Source organism: Marmota marmota, unplaced genomic scaffold, assembly GCF_001458135.2.
Source record: "Marmota marmota marmota unplaced genomic scaffold, marMar, whole genome shotgun sequence".
Lineage (NCBI taxonomy): Eukaryota > Metazoa > Chordata > Mammalia > Rodentia > Sciuridae > Marmota > Marmota marmota.
Genome location: NW_026000171.1, coordinates 4,499,158 through 4,513,108, shown reverse-complemented (window position 1 = coordinate 4,513,108; position 13,951 = coordinate 4,499,158). Strand labels below are relative to the sequence as shown.

The following is a 13,951-nucleotide window of genomic DNA, read 5'->3' as shown; positions in this document are numbered from 1 at the left end:
GACCTTTGTCCTTGAAAAGACCCACAGAGCACTCCTAGGCACATTCCCACCCTGCTAAGTTGTTTATCGACAAATAACAGGAGAGATCTGCTGTGCCAGGTGTCCCTGACTCAGTCAGGCTATACAGATAGCAACTCCCTAGCAGCCACCAATCAGCATGAGACAGGTCATCTGGATGCCAGATGACCCTCCCAGTAGTTTATGGTGTTGGGAAACCATGTAGTTCAGCAGGAACACCCCTCTTGGCTTAAACCAATCAGTTCAAATGAATCCCCCTCTTGTAGTAGCCAATCACCCCTACCCAACCTGTTCCCGCCAGTAAATGTGCTAATCATGTTTTAGAATTGTTATTTGATTTTCCCGCGGTGTGTGATGATTTGCTAAGAGATGCTATGATGTATGTGGGGGTCCCTGCCTTCTCCAAAGAGTGTATAAAACTGCTGCAAACCCTGGGCTCGGGGGCCTCTCAGTGTCACCAGTTGCTGTGTGTGTGTGCGGAGGACCTAGCTAGCTCCCAATAAACACCTCTTTGCTGTTTACATCGATCTTGGTCTCTGGTGGTCTTTTGGGGGGTCCCGAATTCGAGCATAACAACCTCCTCTATTTAACATTGTACTGAAAGTGCTAACCATGGGGCTGGGGATGTGGCTCAAGCGGTAGCGCGCTTGCCTGGCATGCGTGCGGCCCGGGTTCGATCCTCAGCACCACATACAAAACAAAGATGTTGTGTCCGCCAATAACTAAAAAATAAATATTAAAATTCTCTGTCTCTCTCTCTCCCTCTTTCACTCTCTCTTTAAAAAAAAAAAAAAAAAAGAAAGTGCTAACCATGGCAATTATCCAAGAAAAAGAAATAAAATGCATCAAGAAAGGAAAGAGTAAAACTATCTCTTGGCAGATGGCATAATTTTATGTAGATACTTCTTCGGAATACAGTTAAAAAACAGAACCATTAAACAAGTTCATCAACACACAAGATCTGTCTCAATTATATACATCTGTATCTGTCTCAATTATATACACATACATTAACAAGGAATATTCAAAAAAATTTAAATTCTACTTGAAACACCAAAAGAACAGAATATTTAGGTATAATTCAATAGAAGATGTGCAAGTCATTACAATGAAAAACTTCACATACTGCTGACCAATTGCCAATGGCACACACTTATTATCCCAGCTACTGGGAAGGCTGAGGCAGGAGGATAGCAAGTTCAAAGCCAGTATGGGCAACTAGTGACACCTGTCTCAAAACAAAAAGTAAAAAGAGCTGCAGATATAGCTTATTAATAGAGTATGTCTGGATTCAATCCATAGCACCAAAATAAATAAATAAATAAATTCTGTCAAATATTTTTTCTGCATGTATTGAAACAATCATTTATTTTATTTTATATGGTGATTACACAATTGTTGTTCAAATATTAAAACAACCTTGCATTTTTCAACATCTGGGTCATGATGTATTAATTCTTCTATATACTGTTACATTCATTTTGCCAAATTTCTTCTTAGAATTTTTGCATTTGTGTTTGTAGCTTTCTTTGGCTGGTTTTGATATATTGTACTCCATTACAAAATATTACCTACACCTTAATTTTCCATAACTATGTATAGAGTTAGTATTACTTCTTCCTTAAAAACTTGGTAGAATTAGTCAGTGAAACTTCCCGGGCCTGGAGTTTTCTTTGAAAGTAGGTTTTTTTCTACAAATTGAAATTCTTTAAATAATGTGAACTACTTCTTAAAACAAGCTTTGGTAGTTCACGTCTTTATAGGAGTGTGTCCAGTTCATCCAAGTTGTCATACTGATTGACTATAAAGTTGTATCCTTATTATTATCCTTATTATTCTTTCAATGTCTTTAGAGTATGTGAGATATGACTTCTCTTACTCTCAATATAGTAATTTGTGTTTTCTTTTTCTCCTGATATCTGTCTAGAAATTCATTAATAGTACTGATGCTCACAAATAACCAGCTTTTGATTTCATTAATTCTCACTACTGTTTTCAGTTTTGATGATTTCTACTCTAACCTTTCAGTTCCTTGCTCTTGAGTTTTTTTCTTGTTCCTTCAAAAGGAAGTTGTGGTCATTTGATTTGTGACATTTCTTCTTTTAGCTATAAATTTCCCTCTCAACTGTTTTCACAGCATTTTACAAACTTCATAGGCTATGTTTTCATAATATTTCCCCTTTTTTAGTTCTTTGGCCCATTGGGTTAAACTGTTATTTATTTACCAAATACTTGAAAATTTCACAGGTATCTTTCAGTTATTAATCCTAGCTTAATTCAATTTTGGTCTAAAAGCACATTTTATTGGAGACATGGTTTATGGCCCTGAATATGATCTATCTTATTAAATGTTCTATTTTTTAGTTGGTAAAACAAACAAACACATTCAAACTTTGGAGGACAGAATGTTCTACAAATGTCAATTAGGTCAAGTTGATAGTGTTGTTACAGTTTTCTCTAGCATTTATTATTTTCTATCTATTTAATCCTTCAGTCAGTGAGAAAGAACTATTGAAGTCTACCACAATGGGCGATTCTTCTCTATTAACATTCCATTAGTTTTTTTAATATATTTACTTTTTAGTTGTAGTTGAACACAATATCTTTATTTATTTTTGTTTTTTACGTGGTGCTGAGGATTTTTTTGCTGTCAAACACTCTACCACTAAACCACAATCCCAGCCCCCATTAATTTTGTGTCACATAATTTGAAGTTCTATTACTAGGTATATAAATGTTTGTTATTGTTATTGATTAACTGACCTCTTTATCATTAGGAAATTACTTTTTTAATATTTATTTTTTAGTTGGAGTTGGACACAGTACCTTTATTTTATTTATTTTTATGTGGTGCTAGGATCGAACCCAGGGCCTTACACGCGCTAGGCGCACACTCTACCACTGAGCCAAAACCCCAGCCCCAGGAAATGATATTTTTTGTCTAATAATATCTTATGATATTATCTCTGAAATCTACTTTCATATCACTGAAGCTTTTTCTTGAATAGTGTCAACATTATATCTTTATTTAGTTCTATCCTGTTTGTGTATTTACACTCAAAATGTGCTTCTTGCAGAAAACTTATATTTAGATCTTATTGTTAATCCAATCTGTCTTTTAATTGGGGTGCTCAGAGCATTTACTTACAGCACAATTATTGATACGGTTAGGTTTAAGTTTATCATCTTGCTATTTGCTAGTTTGGGTACCACCTGTTCTTTGTTCCCTGTTTAATGTTTTGCTACCTTCTTTCAGATTGGGTACGTTTAGGATTCAATTTTATCTTCTTCAGTGGCTTAGTAACTGTAACACTTGTTTGTCCATACACACTGCACTTCATTTCTTCACTTTCTATGCACTCTCACATCCACTCCAATTTAACTTTTCTAACTTCTGGCCTAACTTCTCTCAATCCAAATTAAAATTAAAACAAACAAATGAACAAAACAAAAACTGACCAAACAAAAACAACTTTCTCGTTAGAGTTTGTGATAAGCTTCATGAAATTAAATCCTATACAAAAATTTCACTCCCCACCTTAAACTCTCAGTAACATTTTATAATTTTAATCCCTGTCCTAAATTACTCTTCTCTTGGTCCATGACAGCACACTCTACAGATTATGTTATATCTTTGTCCACAAATTCTCAAAGCCTTCGTTCCTTAACTTCTACTTAGCCTATAATATTTAGAGCTCCTGAGGACTAGCCCCCTTTTTTTCCTTTTGTGGCATTCTTAAAACAGAGTCCTCAGAAAGGAAACTATGGGGAAAGAGGAGGACCAGGGACTGAAATGGAATAAATCAAATTCTATGCATGTATGATTTTGTCAAAACAAATCTAATATTATGTATAACTATAATGTGCTAATAATTTCTCAGGGATTATAAGAAAGTTCAAGGGCATTTTTGGATACGAAAGTAATGAAAGAAATTTGTTCATATACACTTCACACAGTTAAAATTTAAAATTAATGAAGACTTTCATGAAAATCTACTTTTTTTAAAGCTATCACTCACTGTAAAATTTTATTATGTTTGATCTTTTTGGTTGGTTCTTATTACCTAGTAGTCACTAAATATGGGGGAATAAAACCAAGTTATCTTTCACATCTTTTGCACACAAAGCACAAAATCCACTTGCTTTGTTAGCAAGGACAAAAAACCTATCAAGATAAAAGGGCTCCTCCTCAGCTTAAACAGATAAAATCTTGATACTTCTGAGAAGCTTGTAAATTCAAATTTTATGCCTGGGGGAAATAACTGGAAAAATTTCTTTACTAAATGATTCTGTTGGATATCATATACTGTCAATGACAAATGATATGGAGAGCAATTACTACCACATGAGGGTTTCCGTGTATATTCTGTTTAATAATTGAACCAACTATTTGTGGAGAAAATATGAATTAGTCCTTGACATATGTACAATATGTATTAAGGTAAAAGTACTCAACGACTTTTTGTTCTGCTTATCAGTGAAAATCCATAGTATAAGGGAAGACAGTTTTCATTTAGACAATAACATTTTTATAAGCTGTGACACAGGCTGAAACAGGTCTAACATTCAAAACTAACAGAGCATGAGCTATATATACAGATAGCAAGAAAATGTGCTGCTATAACTAAAAGATCCTTTAAACATATGGAACAGTTAGGAGACAAAAATATGCCTTCTGATTATAAGTGAGCGTTGAAGGAAATAATGGAAATTGAATATCATCAAATCTTGACAATGGTTTGTACTCTCAGATGTGGAAAGAAATGGCAATGTTTGCAAGATTACTCTCCTTCCTACTTGAATTTGCTAACTGCCAAAAACAAAAGTGCTGACATGAGTTTTTGAAATGAGGAATCAGATAAATTTTTTCATAATGCTGATTAATAACAACAAAGTCATCCTATGATTTTTAGAGACTTGCTTACATGGAGGAGAGTGGAGATAGATTTAGAATTGTAAATAACCTGAAACTACTATTTCAGGGTCAAAACACCCCAATTTTTAATGCTGAGAATAAGAGATCAGATTTCGAAGTCACCAAACTATGGTACAAATGTTTCCACTGCTCCAGTCTGATTCCTTCTCCAAATCTAATGGTTTTCTTCACTCATGGGGGACTGAGGCTAGTAACATTATTGTGAATATATAAAGAATACATTCAAATGTTACAATAAAACATGAGGAAACACTTTGTAGAAAATGATGGAGTCAAAAAATGACTTAAGAATCCATTTGCTCCTATTTTCCAAATATTCAGCCTGGTTAAAACATTCATACCTATTGTTTAACATTATAAGTGTCAGTTTGGCAACTGACAGAGCACTAGAAATCGTCTTCAGGGAGAAATCCTTCACCTTCTCAGGCTCTGTTTGATCTTGATAGTTCAAAACATCTCAAAGCCAGGAAACACAGGTTATAAATAGTGATAATCTATAATTGTGGAATGAGATTTCCTAATCTAGTAGAAATATAGGGTAAAAAAAATCAAAACATCTGAGTCTAACCTACATTTCAAGCTACCTATAATCAAATTAGACATAGTTACTTCATGAAGGGCTACAAAAAAAATGGCCATTTTCAATGATAATAAAAAAGTCCGTTTTTTAAATACTGCTTTATTATTTAGTAGTCTGCATGGGTGCTGAACATTTGAAAAACACCTTCCTAGAGATCTCATATACTCTAATGATTTTAAAGGCTATCTATAAAAGCTGAGGCCTAAATTTCAATAGTCTATAGTCTTCTCCATTTACCTACCTATTCAACTGCCTTCCTCACTTCAATACTTGATGTTTCAGAGGTGCACAAATACGTCAGCTTTTCATCACTGTTACAATATACTTCAACCTATAAAAAGTTTACAGTTTTAAAGGTTCAAGAGCAAGACACCAGTACCAGTTCAGATCTGGTGAGGGCCTCTTCACCAATGGTGGATGGTAGATGGCAATGGAGGGAGCACTCAAGAGCAAGGAATATATCCCAAACTAGGAACAAAGGGGATGAAATGGGCCATGCTTTCTCCTTTCATAACTACCTTCTTACAGAAACTTAAGGGGTTATAAGAACTCCTTATAACTAAAAAAAAAAAAAAAAAAAGAACTCCTTATGCCCCACTGATGTAAGGGCCTCTCACTAGGTCCCATCTCTTAAATGACCCAACAGTGCCATCCTGGGGACCAAGCCTTTAACACATGTGCCTTTGGTGGATACAATTAGACCATATCCAAATCATATGAGCACACTGAACCTAATGGGCCCAAAACCAAATTCTTGATATCCTCCCATCTTCCCCCTTTCTAAATTTTCTCATATCAGTGAAAATACATCTCAGTTTCTGGTTGCCTGTGCCAAAAACCAAGTATTTCTTGAAGTTTAAGAATTTTCTTTTAATCCCTGACTCCCTGTGATTATCCTCAAAGATCCTTTTCTACTCACCACATATCTTATATCCTTTGTTAGACTAGGAAGTATGTATGCTACAACTGGAAAGTTCTATGTTTAAAACCTGGATCCCTTAAATTCATAAAGTTCACCAAACTTTGAACCTTGGTATCATCACTAAAAAATAATTTAATAATTTCCTCAAAATAGAAGTATTAGATGATTCAGGTAAAGACATACCTTACTTAGCACTGCCCCAGACCCCAAAAAGTCCACTCTTGTGTGGCTACTTTGTCATTAACATCTTATCTCCCAGGTAAAGGATTTCTATTTCCCAGAAAATAATTTGTTTTGAGCCTCAGATAGATATAGGTCATACTTTAAGCTTAGCTAATCACTGTTAGAACAGTTACAAAGAATTTCAAGAAAACAAAGATATGATTAAAGGAATTGTTGATTGGTCCTGTAATAAATTACACTGTCAGGAACACATCTTCATAGATACTATGTTTCCTAAAGAACTGTTATTTCCAGGAACACATCCTACCTCGGTTCTCAACTCAGTCTGTGAGTATCTCTGTATAATATACTGCCAGACTCAAAAGAAAAATTCCATGTTAGTTACCACTGCCCATACCTTTCCATCTTCATTCTCTAATAATGCCCATACTGAGAAATTAATCATGAGATCTGTACTTTCTCCACTTCATTCCTTTATTCAAACTGTACTTGCCATTCTCTTTTACTTTAATAGGCTTTGGTTATTTTGCTTCCTTTGATATTCCCATAAGACCATTTCTATAATTTAAAGAGCTAACTTAAATATAAATCATTTCAATGAACGCTTGAAGTACCCAGATATCACTTTCTCTCCCAAAACTATACTGCAAGCCCCCTCAGGAGTAGGTTCTGATTTGATCCATGTTTATATCCCCCATCCCTAATATCTAAAATAGTGTTTCTTTCTCATGTGTTAGATACTTACATTATTTGCTGAGTGAAATGAATTAATGTCTGAGTCATTTTGGTTCATACATCCTAAGTTTGTACTATTAGAGGACATCCAATAGAGTTGTCCACCACCTTGCTCAGACGAACTTAGGACTAAAGATGAACACCTGGCAGGAATATTTATTATAGTAATATTTTCAAGCCTTGAAGCTCACCAAAAAATGATATGCTGAAAAAAAATAAGATAAAAGGTAGGACATTTCGGGGGCAGAAAGCCATGCAGCCACGGGGGGATTATAATTCAAGGACAAATCATAAAAAGAAGAAACCCAAAGGAGTACAATTCCAAGGACACCAAAAAGGAAAAGTTTTGAGGAAAACCTGTGATTGCATCAAAGTTGCTAAAAGATAAAAGTAAGTTGCTGTTTTATGTGGTGATTCAAAGTTCTTGGTGACCTTTTGACAAGTATTAGGGGAAGAAGTTAGACTGAAAGAGCTGAGGTATGGGTAAGAATGACAAAAGCGTAAGATTATTTTTTCAAGCAGTTTAACAGAAAAAGAAGATATTGAATGGTAGGTGAGAAACAGCCATGAATGTAAAATAACAGGGAAGATGTTGGCTCTGCAGAAAAAGCATCACACTATAAACAAATGTTATCATTGTTACCAGCAGAGTCAGAATGCAGTGTAAAGATGACTTGGGTATTGACACACTGCTTACTTGCTCCATGATCTTGGGAAAACCATTTTCTTCTCTCTTAACTAACATATCAAATTATTCTAATAATGAGTTAATAAATGAAAAACAATTTTGGAAGAGTACTTTCTATGAAGTAAGATACTATTTTTGAAATTGACAGTTTATACTCATGAACAAATGTTTGTAAGTTCATAATTCTCTTCATCAGTGTAATAACAAAAAGCTAAAATTAACTTCTATCTAGTTTAATTCCAGGGAACTACTTATTCCAATCCCAGCAAAGAGACAGAAGACAAGGAAGAAAAGAGAAAGTGAGAAGCAGGATAAAATCAGGGTACATAAAGTCAAAACTGTGATGGCAACCCCTCCAACTTCATCCCACAGACTACACCACTTTCCTAAACTGGGAGATGTTAGTCATGGGCTCCCTCCCCCAGGTGGGTAGAGAAATGCCAAGAGCACATATGAGAACTGCCTCCTGCTTCTGTCAATCTGACCTACCTTGGCAAGAACTTTATGCTTACCCCACAGTTCCTGGTCAGTGAAAGGCATCATCAAAGACCTTATATTTGTTTTCAAATATTATCTGAGTTCACAATTTTATATTTGAAGACAGGTATAAAATTTATTTTATTCCTTGGTTCCCTTGTTTTAGGTCTCCACCATGCCAAAGGAAATGTTGAAAGGTCAGTGGTGATTTTCCACACTCAAACCATTTCCTGAAAACTTTTCACAGGGAAGGGGAGGCTGATTCTGATTAGGAACATGGCCAGGGTCAGTGTAATATTTTATCAGAATACTTGTGAGTGGAATGCAATATCACAAAGTAAGTATATTTGCAATAGGAGCAACAGGAGGTATATTTGCAGGCCATAGGTGGTATATTAAGGTCATGGATGCTACCAGAATATACAGAAATAAACTAAATAAAATTCTTCAATTAAAGCAGTTAACAATAGCCTTCCTTCACAAAACAGCATTTATTTCATTCAATGGAAAGAATGATAAACAGTGACTTAACATTGACTTGTAATGCAAAAGTCATCTGCATTTATCCACTATGGTTTTTGTTTAGTGGCATTTTGAAATCTTCCCAGTTGTATATGACTTAGGGTACCATTAATTTTTATTCCATGAACACATTTAGACTATCCGGAAACCCCTTCTACTAAAAGAAATTAACAAATTACTAGAGAAAGCCCAGTAGAATATTTATCTTTAAAAAATGTAAGCTAATAAAAGTAAACTTCATTTGTTCACAGTGTTCCTATGCTCACACAAAAAACATTATTGGTAAGTAATAAAAAACAGAAGCATTAAGCTATATGAGGGTGCCATAAAGTTCAAAAGAAGAAAATATGGAAGGTTCATTACTATTAAACAAAAGTCAGCCTGTTCTGCTGAAATTTTTTTTTAAAAAATCATCAAAGTAATTTCAGAGAAAACTGAACATTTCTTACAAAGAAACAGGATCATAATTTTACAAACCAAATGTGAAACATTCACAAATGCATTTATAATTCTCACAAACAAATGATCTGTAAATTCTGATGTATGTGTGATACAGGAAGAAAATGAACATAAAAAGCAAAGAATCCTAGTACAGTACTGATCCAATCACTATTATGAATTCACAAATATTTATTAAGCACCAGCATCTATTCTCTAGATGAAGATACTATAGTAAGCATAAAAAAAATTCATGCTCCTCTGGAGCTTACAATACAGTGAAGAATTTAGAACATGTAACCTTGAGCAAGACAAATATAAAGATGACTAAAGTTGTTGTTATGAAGAATCAAAACAGACTGCTCATAAAAACCGAATACGTCTATAATATACACACACATATATAGAAATGTGCAGATAACATATAAAATGAAGATTATTGATAATGGTGAAACTGAATATAAGTATATATGAACATATTCTCATAATTCCAAATTATTTTTATTAAAGTCAAATACAAGCAATTATTTTCCTTTAATATGACCTGATTACAATATTATATGTATGAATCAAAAAATAAACTTCAATGAAGACTACTTTTATATGATGGATTGGGATGGAACCACAACAGGCAACTATCAAATCCTGACCAAAACACTAGTTTCTACTGGATGAAAACATAAAGGAATGTATTGATAAGCTAACTTCTCTGGAAATACATTCCAGAAATAAGAAGAGAGGAGTACTATTTGTAGTAAAATTCAAGTATCGATATTGAGGGGTTTTAGAGTAAATTTTGGCAGTTATCTCAGCATATGGCTTAGTTTCACATATTGAGTCCAGAAACTTGAAATATGATTCTGTTATTTTCCCTGTCAACTCCTAAGTTGTAAAGTGTATAGGTGCCATAATACTAGGTGGTTTCAACGGTAACAAGAGAAGAACGGAATACTCTTGACAAACAGATCCCATTGCTTGAGGGCTGCACCTTAAAAAAATAAACGGATAAAAACAAAGTAGACAAAACACATGCAGGAATAATGCAAATATCCGAGTCAAGCAAGGAAGGAGACAGAATTGCAGTTGAAAACGTTCCAGATCATCGGTCTAACCATTGAAAGAAAACATCTAAAAACTTCACAATCCAGTAGTTTAGGAAAAAAACAGTTGATCCTCGAGTGTTAAATGGTTTCCACCAAGAAGGGAAAAGGGGTACTGATTGTTCTCCCTGGGTCTGTTCAAACCATAGGGGTTGAATTCCCTCGCTTTAGTGGGGTGGGGCTGAAAGGTACTCCTGAGGAAAAGGGAGAACAGGTTCCACGACCAGCAATTCCAATTAGAAAGCAAAATACAAAGTTTCAAAAAGTAAAGACCCGTGAAGGAAGGAAGGTGGAGAAACCAACGAAAGTAAAATAAATAACTCGAAAAAGAAAGCAAAAAACGCGTTGAAGAACCCACGGAGCTATCTCTACCACTAAAAAAGGCAGGGACTGAAGATGGCAAAAGCCCCTCCACAAAGTCTGGGACATTGGCGCCATCGGAACTCAAACACCCAGCCTGACTGGGGTGAGGGGGGCAGTTCCCGGGAACCCCCTCCCGCCCCTCTCCCATCAACCCCGCCCACTGGGTCCGCCCCGTCCCGCCCGGCTACTCACTGGATTCGCTTCCCACATAACGGTGGCGAAATCGAGCGGAGAGAGCCTGGGGGAAGGAGCTAGCTGCGGGGGCCGGGGTGTTGTGATTTTTCCAAGGGTCCCCGGGAGCGTAGGGACCGAGAGGCACAGTTTACGCAGGCCTTCCTTCTCCCCCTCCCTGTCACAAGCTAGCGTCTTCAGACCACCTAACATCCCGACTTCCGCCCGAAACCAGCCAATCAGCGATGGCCCCGCCCCACTCCCGGAAGCTAGCCCTGCCCCAGTCGCTCCCTTCCGGGCTTCCACGGGCGGGTCTTCGTGGGCGGGGCTTGGGAATACCTGGCCTGTGAAGGAGTTTAAAAGACTTCTAGTCCAACCATCGTCCTCCAGCGCTAGATCTCCACTGCTACACCTCCACCGAGCTGTGGCTGGTTGTGTTTCTTTCCTGTAAAACCGATATTTATTGAGCACCTTTTAGTGAGTGTAGTGGCCAGGAATCACACAGGCTTGAAAATTGATCACAGCTTGACCGGGGGCTATTTGGAAGATGAGTATAGATAGCACACTGTTTGGCATATACTAAAGTTTAAAAAGTGACAGTTAATAGACATTACTAGGTTCTCAAATGACACTGATCAATACACAGTCACTGCCTTCATGGATTTTGGAATCTAGAGAAGCAGCAAAAAGGTACAATATGGCTCATAAGTAGTATAGCAAGTATAGGGTTCTATGAGAGTAATTCTTATCTAGGGTAGAATGTCTCAAAGCTCCTGCAGGAAGTTGAAGTTATGAGCACAATATGTACTCCTACTTTAGTTACTGGGTAAAGAGAGCTAAGAGAAAGGCAAAGAAGTAATATTTACCTATAGAAAATGAAAATAACAGCTTGTTATATATTCTTCTGGACATGTTTATACTTTCACATACATATTTCAAGTGATCAAAGAATACCTATAGATTTAAGGACTGATTTTCCTTTTTTTAAATATCAGTTTTTGGTGCACTATAATTGTATATAATATTGGGCTTCATTGTTACATATCAGTACATGTAACTAACATAATTTAGTGATTTTTTTAATGATATCCTCCATTCCAAGTAGACTGATGGCATTCCATAGTTGGTATGTACCCACATATTTATAATAATCTACTGTGGATAGATATTTAAGTGGTTTTCAGTTTTTTTACTCTTAAAAATATGCTGCAATAAACATTCAGGCATTTTTTCACATTTGTCCATTAACCTCCTTAGAATTAATTCTCAGAAATGAAATTGTTCAATAAAAGATTACAGAAATTTTGCCAGTGGTTAATCAGTTGTATCAAAAATTCATTCCTTTCCCACTACTTAGAAGAGACATTCTTTTTTTTTTTTTTTGGTACTGGGGATTGAACTCAGGCACTCAACCACTGAGCCACATCCCCAGCCCTATTTTTGTATTTTATTTAGAGACAGTGTTTCACTGATTTGCTAACTGCCTCCCTCGTGCTGAGGCTGGCTTTGAATTTTTGATCCTCCTGACTCAGCCTCCAGAGCTGCTGGTATTACAGGCATGCACCACCATACCCAGCTAGGAGAGCCATTCTTAATCACAAGTAAAATTTGCATATATATGTATATATATACATACATGTTTAAACATTTTTATTATTTATTCTATTAAATATATGCTTTTTCCTATGCCATGCCTGTTATAGCTTAGTAATATATTTGCTCTTTCATAAAGAACTCCTTTCCTGACCTTTTTTTTTTTTTTAGAGTTTTCAAAATCATGAGTCTTCTCATTCAGGAACACATCACTAAACATATTAGGTGGTGTTTTGTTTGTTTGTTTCTTTGTTTGTTTCAGTGCTTGGAATTGAACCTAGAGTCCCAAACGTCCAAGCACATGCTCTACCATTGAGCTGTATATACCTCAACCCTAGGTCTTTTATATCATTAAATGTATTTTTAAAATATCTTTCATGTAAGTTTGCACAATTATTGTGAAATTTGTTTGTAAATATTTTACAGTTTTTGTGAATGAGATATTTTCACTGCTGCAATTTAGAAAAACCATTGAGTTTTGTGTAATTATCATTTTCAACTGTGAAAATACCTAATTAATTCCAATAGTTTATAAGCTTTTCTCTTAAATGTATATAGATAATTATATCACCAGCAAGTAATTTAGTTTTCTTTTTCCTTATTGCACTCTCCAAAATACCAGGAAATTTTTGAATAATGTAGAACTAGATAATTGGCACTCAGTTGTAATGCAATAGAACAAGTTTGTGCTCCTAGATGATGATATATATTCTTTAAATACATTATTATCTTTTAAAAAAATTCTTTCTATTACTAGTTTACTCTAAGATTCTAATTGGAAAAGGATATTAATTGTTATCAACTGTCTCTTAGACTATTATTATATTCCTATTTTTACTCTAAGTAAATATAATGAATTACACTAATATATCTAATGTTCAGACCATCCTTACATTCCATTACATCCTTACATTTCATCCTCTGTTTTGTTAAATTATATCTTGAATATCATGCTTGATTCAGTTTGTTCCTCTCTTATTTAGGATAAATTGTACTTGTAATTGGTTTGAGGGGTGTAGTTTAGTGGCAGAGCATGTACTAAGCATACACATGAGGGATTCAATCCCTAACACTGAAAAAAATTACTTAAAATGAATGAAAATCTTCCATCACTACTGTCATTTTTGTGATTATCTTTAACAAGTTTTGGCATCAGAATAATGCTAGTAAATAGCAGCAGTTTAATTAATTTAGAAATTAGCTTTTTCTTAAAGGTGCAGTGGAT

General features: G+C 35.2%; 1 protein-coding gene across 8 annotated transcripts in view; it reads right to left on the bottom strand.

The window, feature by feature from the left end:
• The window catches only part of Parp11 (poly(ADP-ribose) polymerase family member 11), a 56,924-nt gene extending 45,551 nt beyond the window's left edge, over positions 1–11,373 (bottom strand). For 2 of the 8 annotated variants that reach the window (XR_007342134.1, XM_015500747.2), the window contains exon 1: positions 11,155–11,373. Coding sequence is in view for 1 of the 8 variants with exons in the window: in XM_015500747.2 (XP_015356233.1) it covers positions 11,155–11,346 (192 nt within the window). In the remaining 7 variants the exon portion in view is untranslated. The remainder of the gene's footprint in view (positions 1–11,154) is intronic. The other 6 variants (XM_048787674.1, XM_048787676.1, XM_015500748.2 and 3 more) reach the window with 4 other exon arrangements.
• Between the last annotated feature and the right edge of the window lie 2,578 nt (positions 11,374–13,951).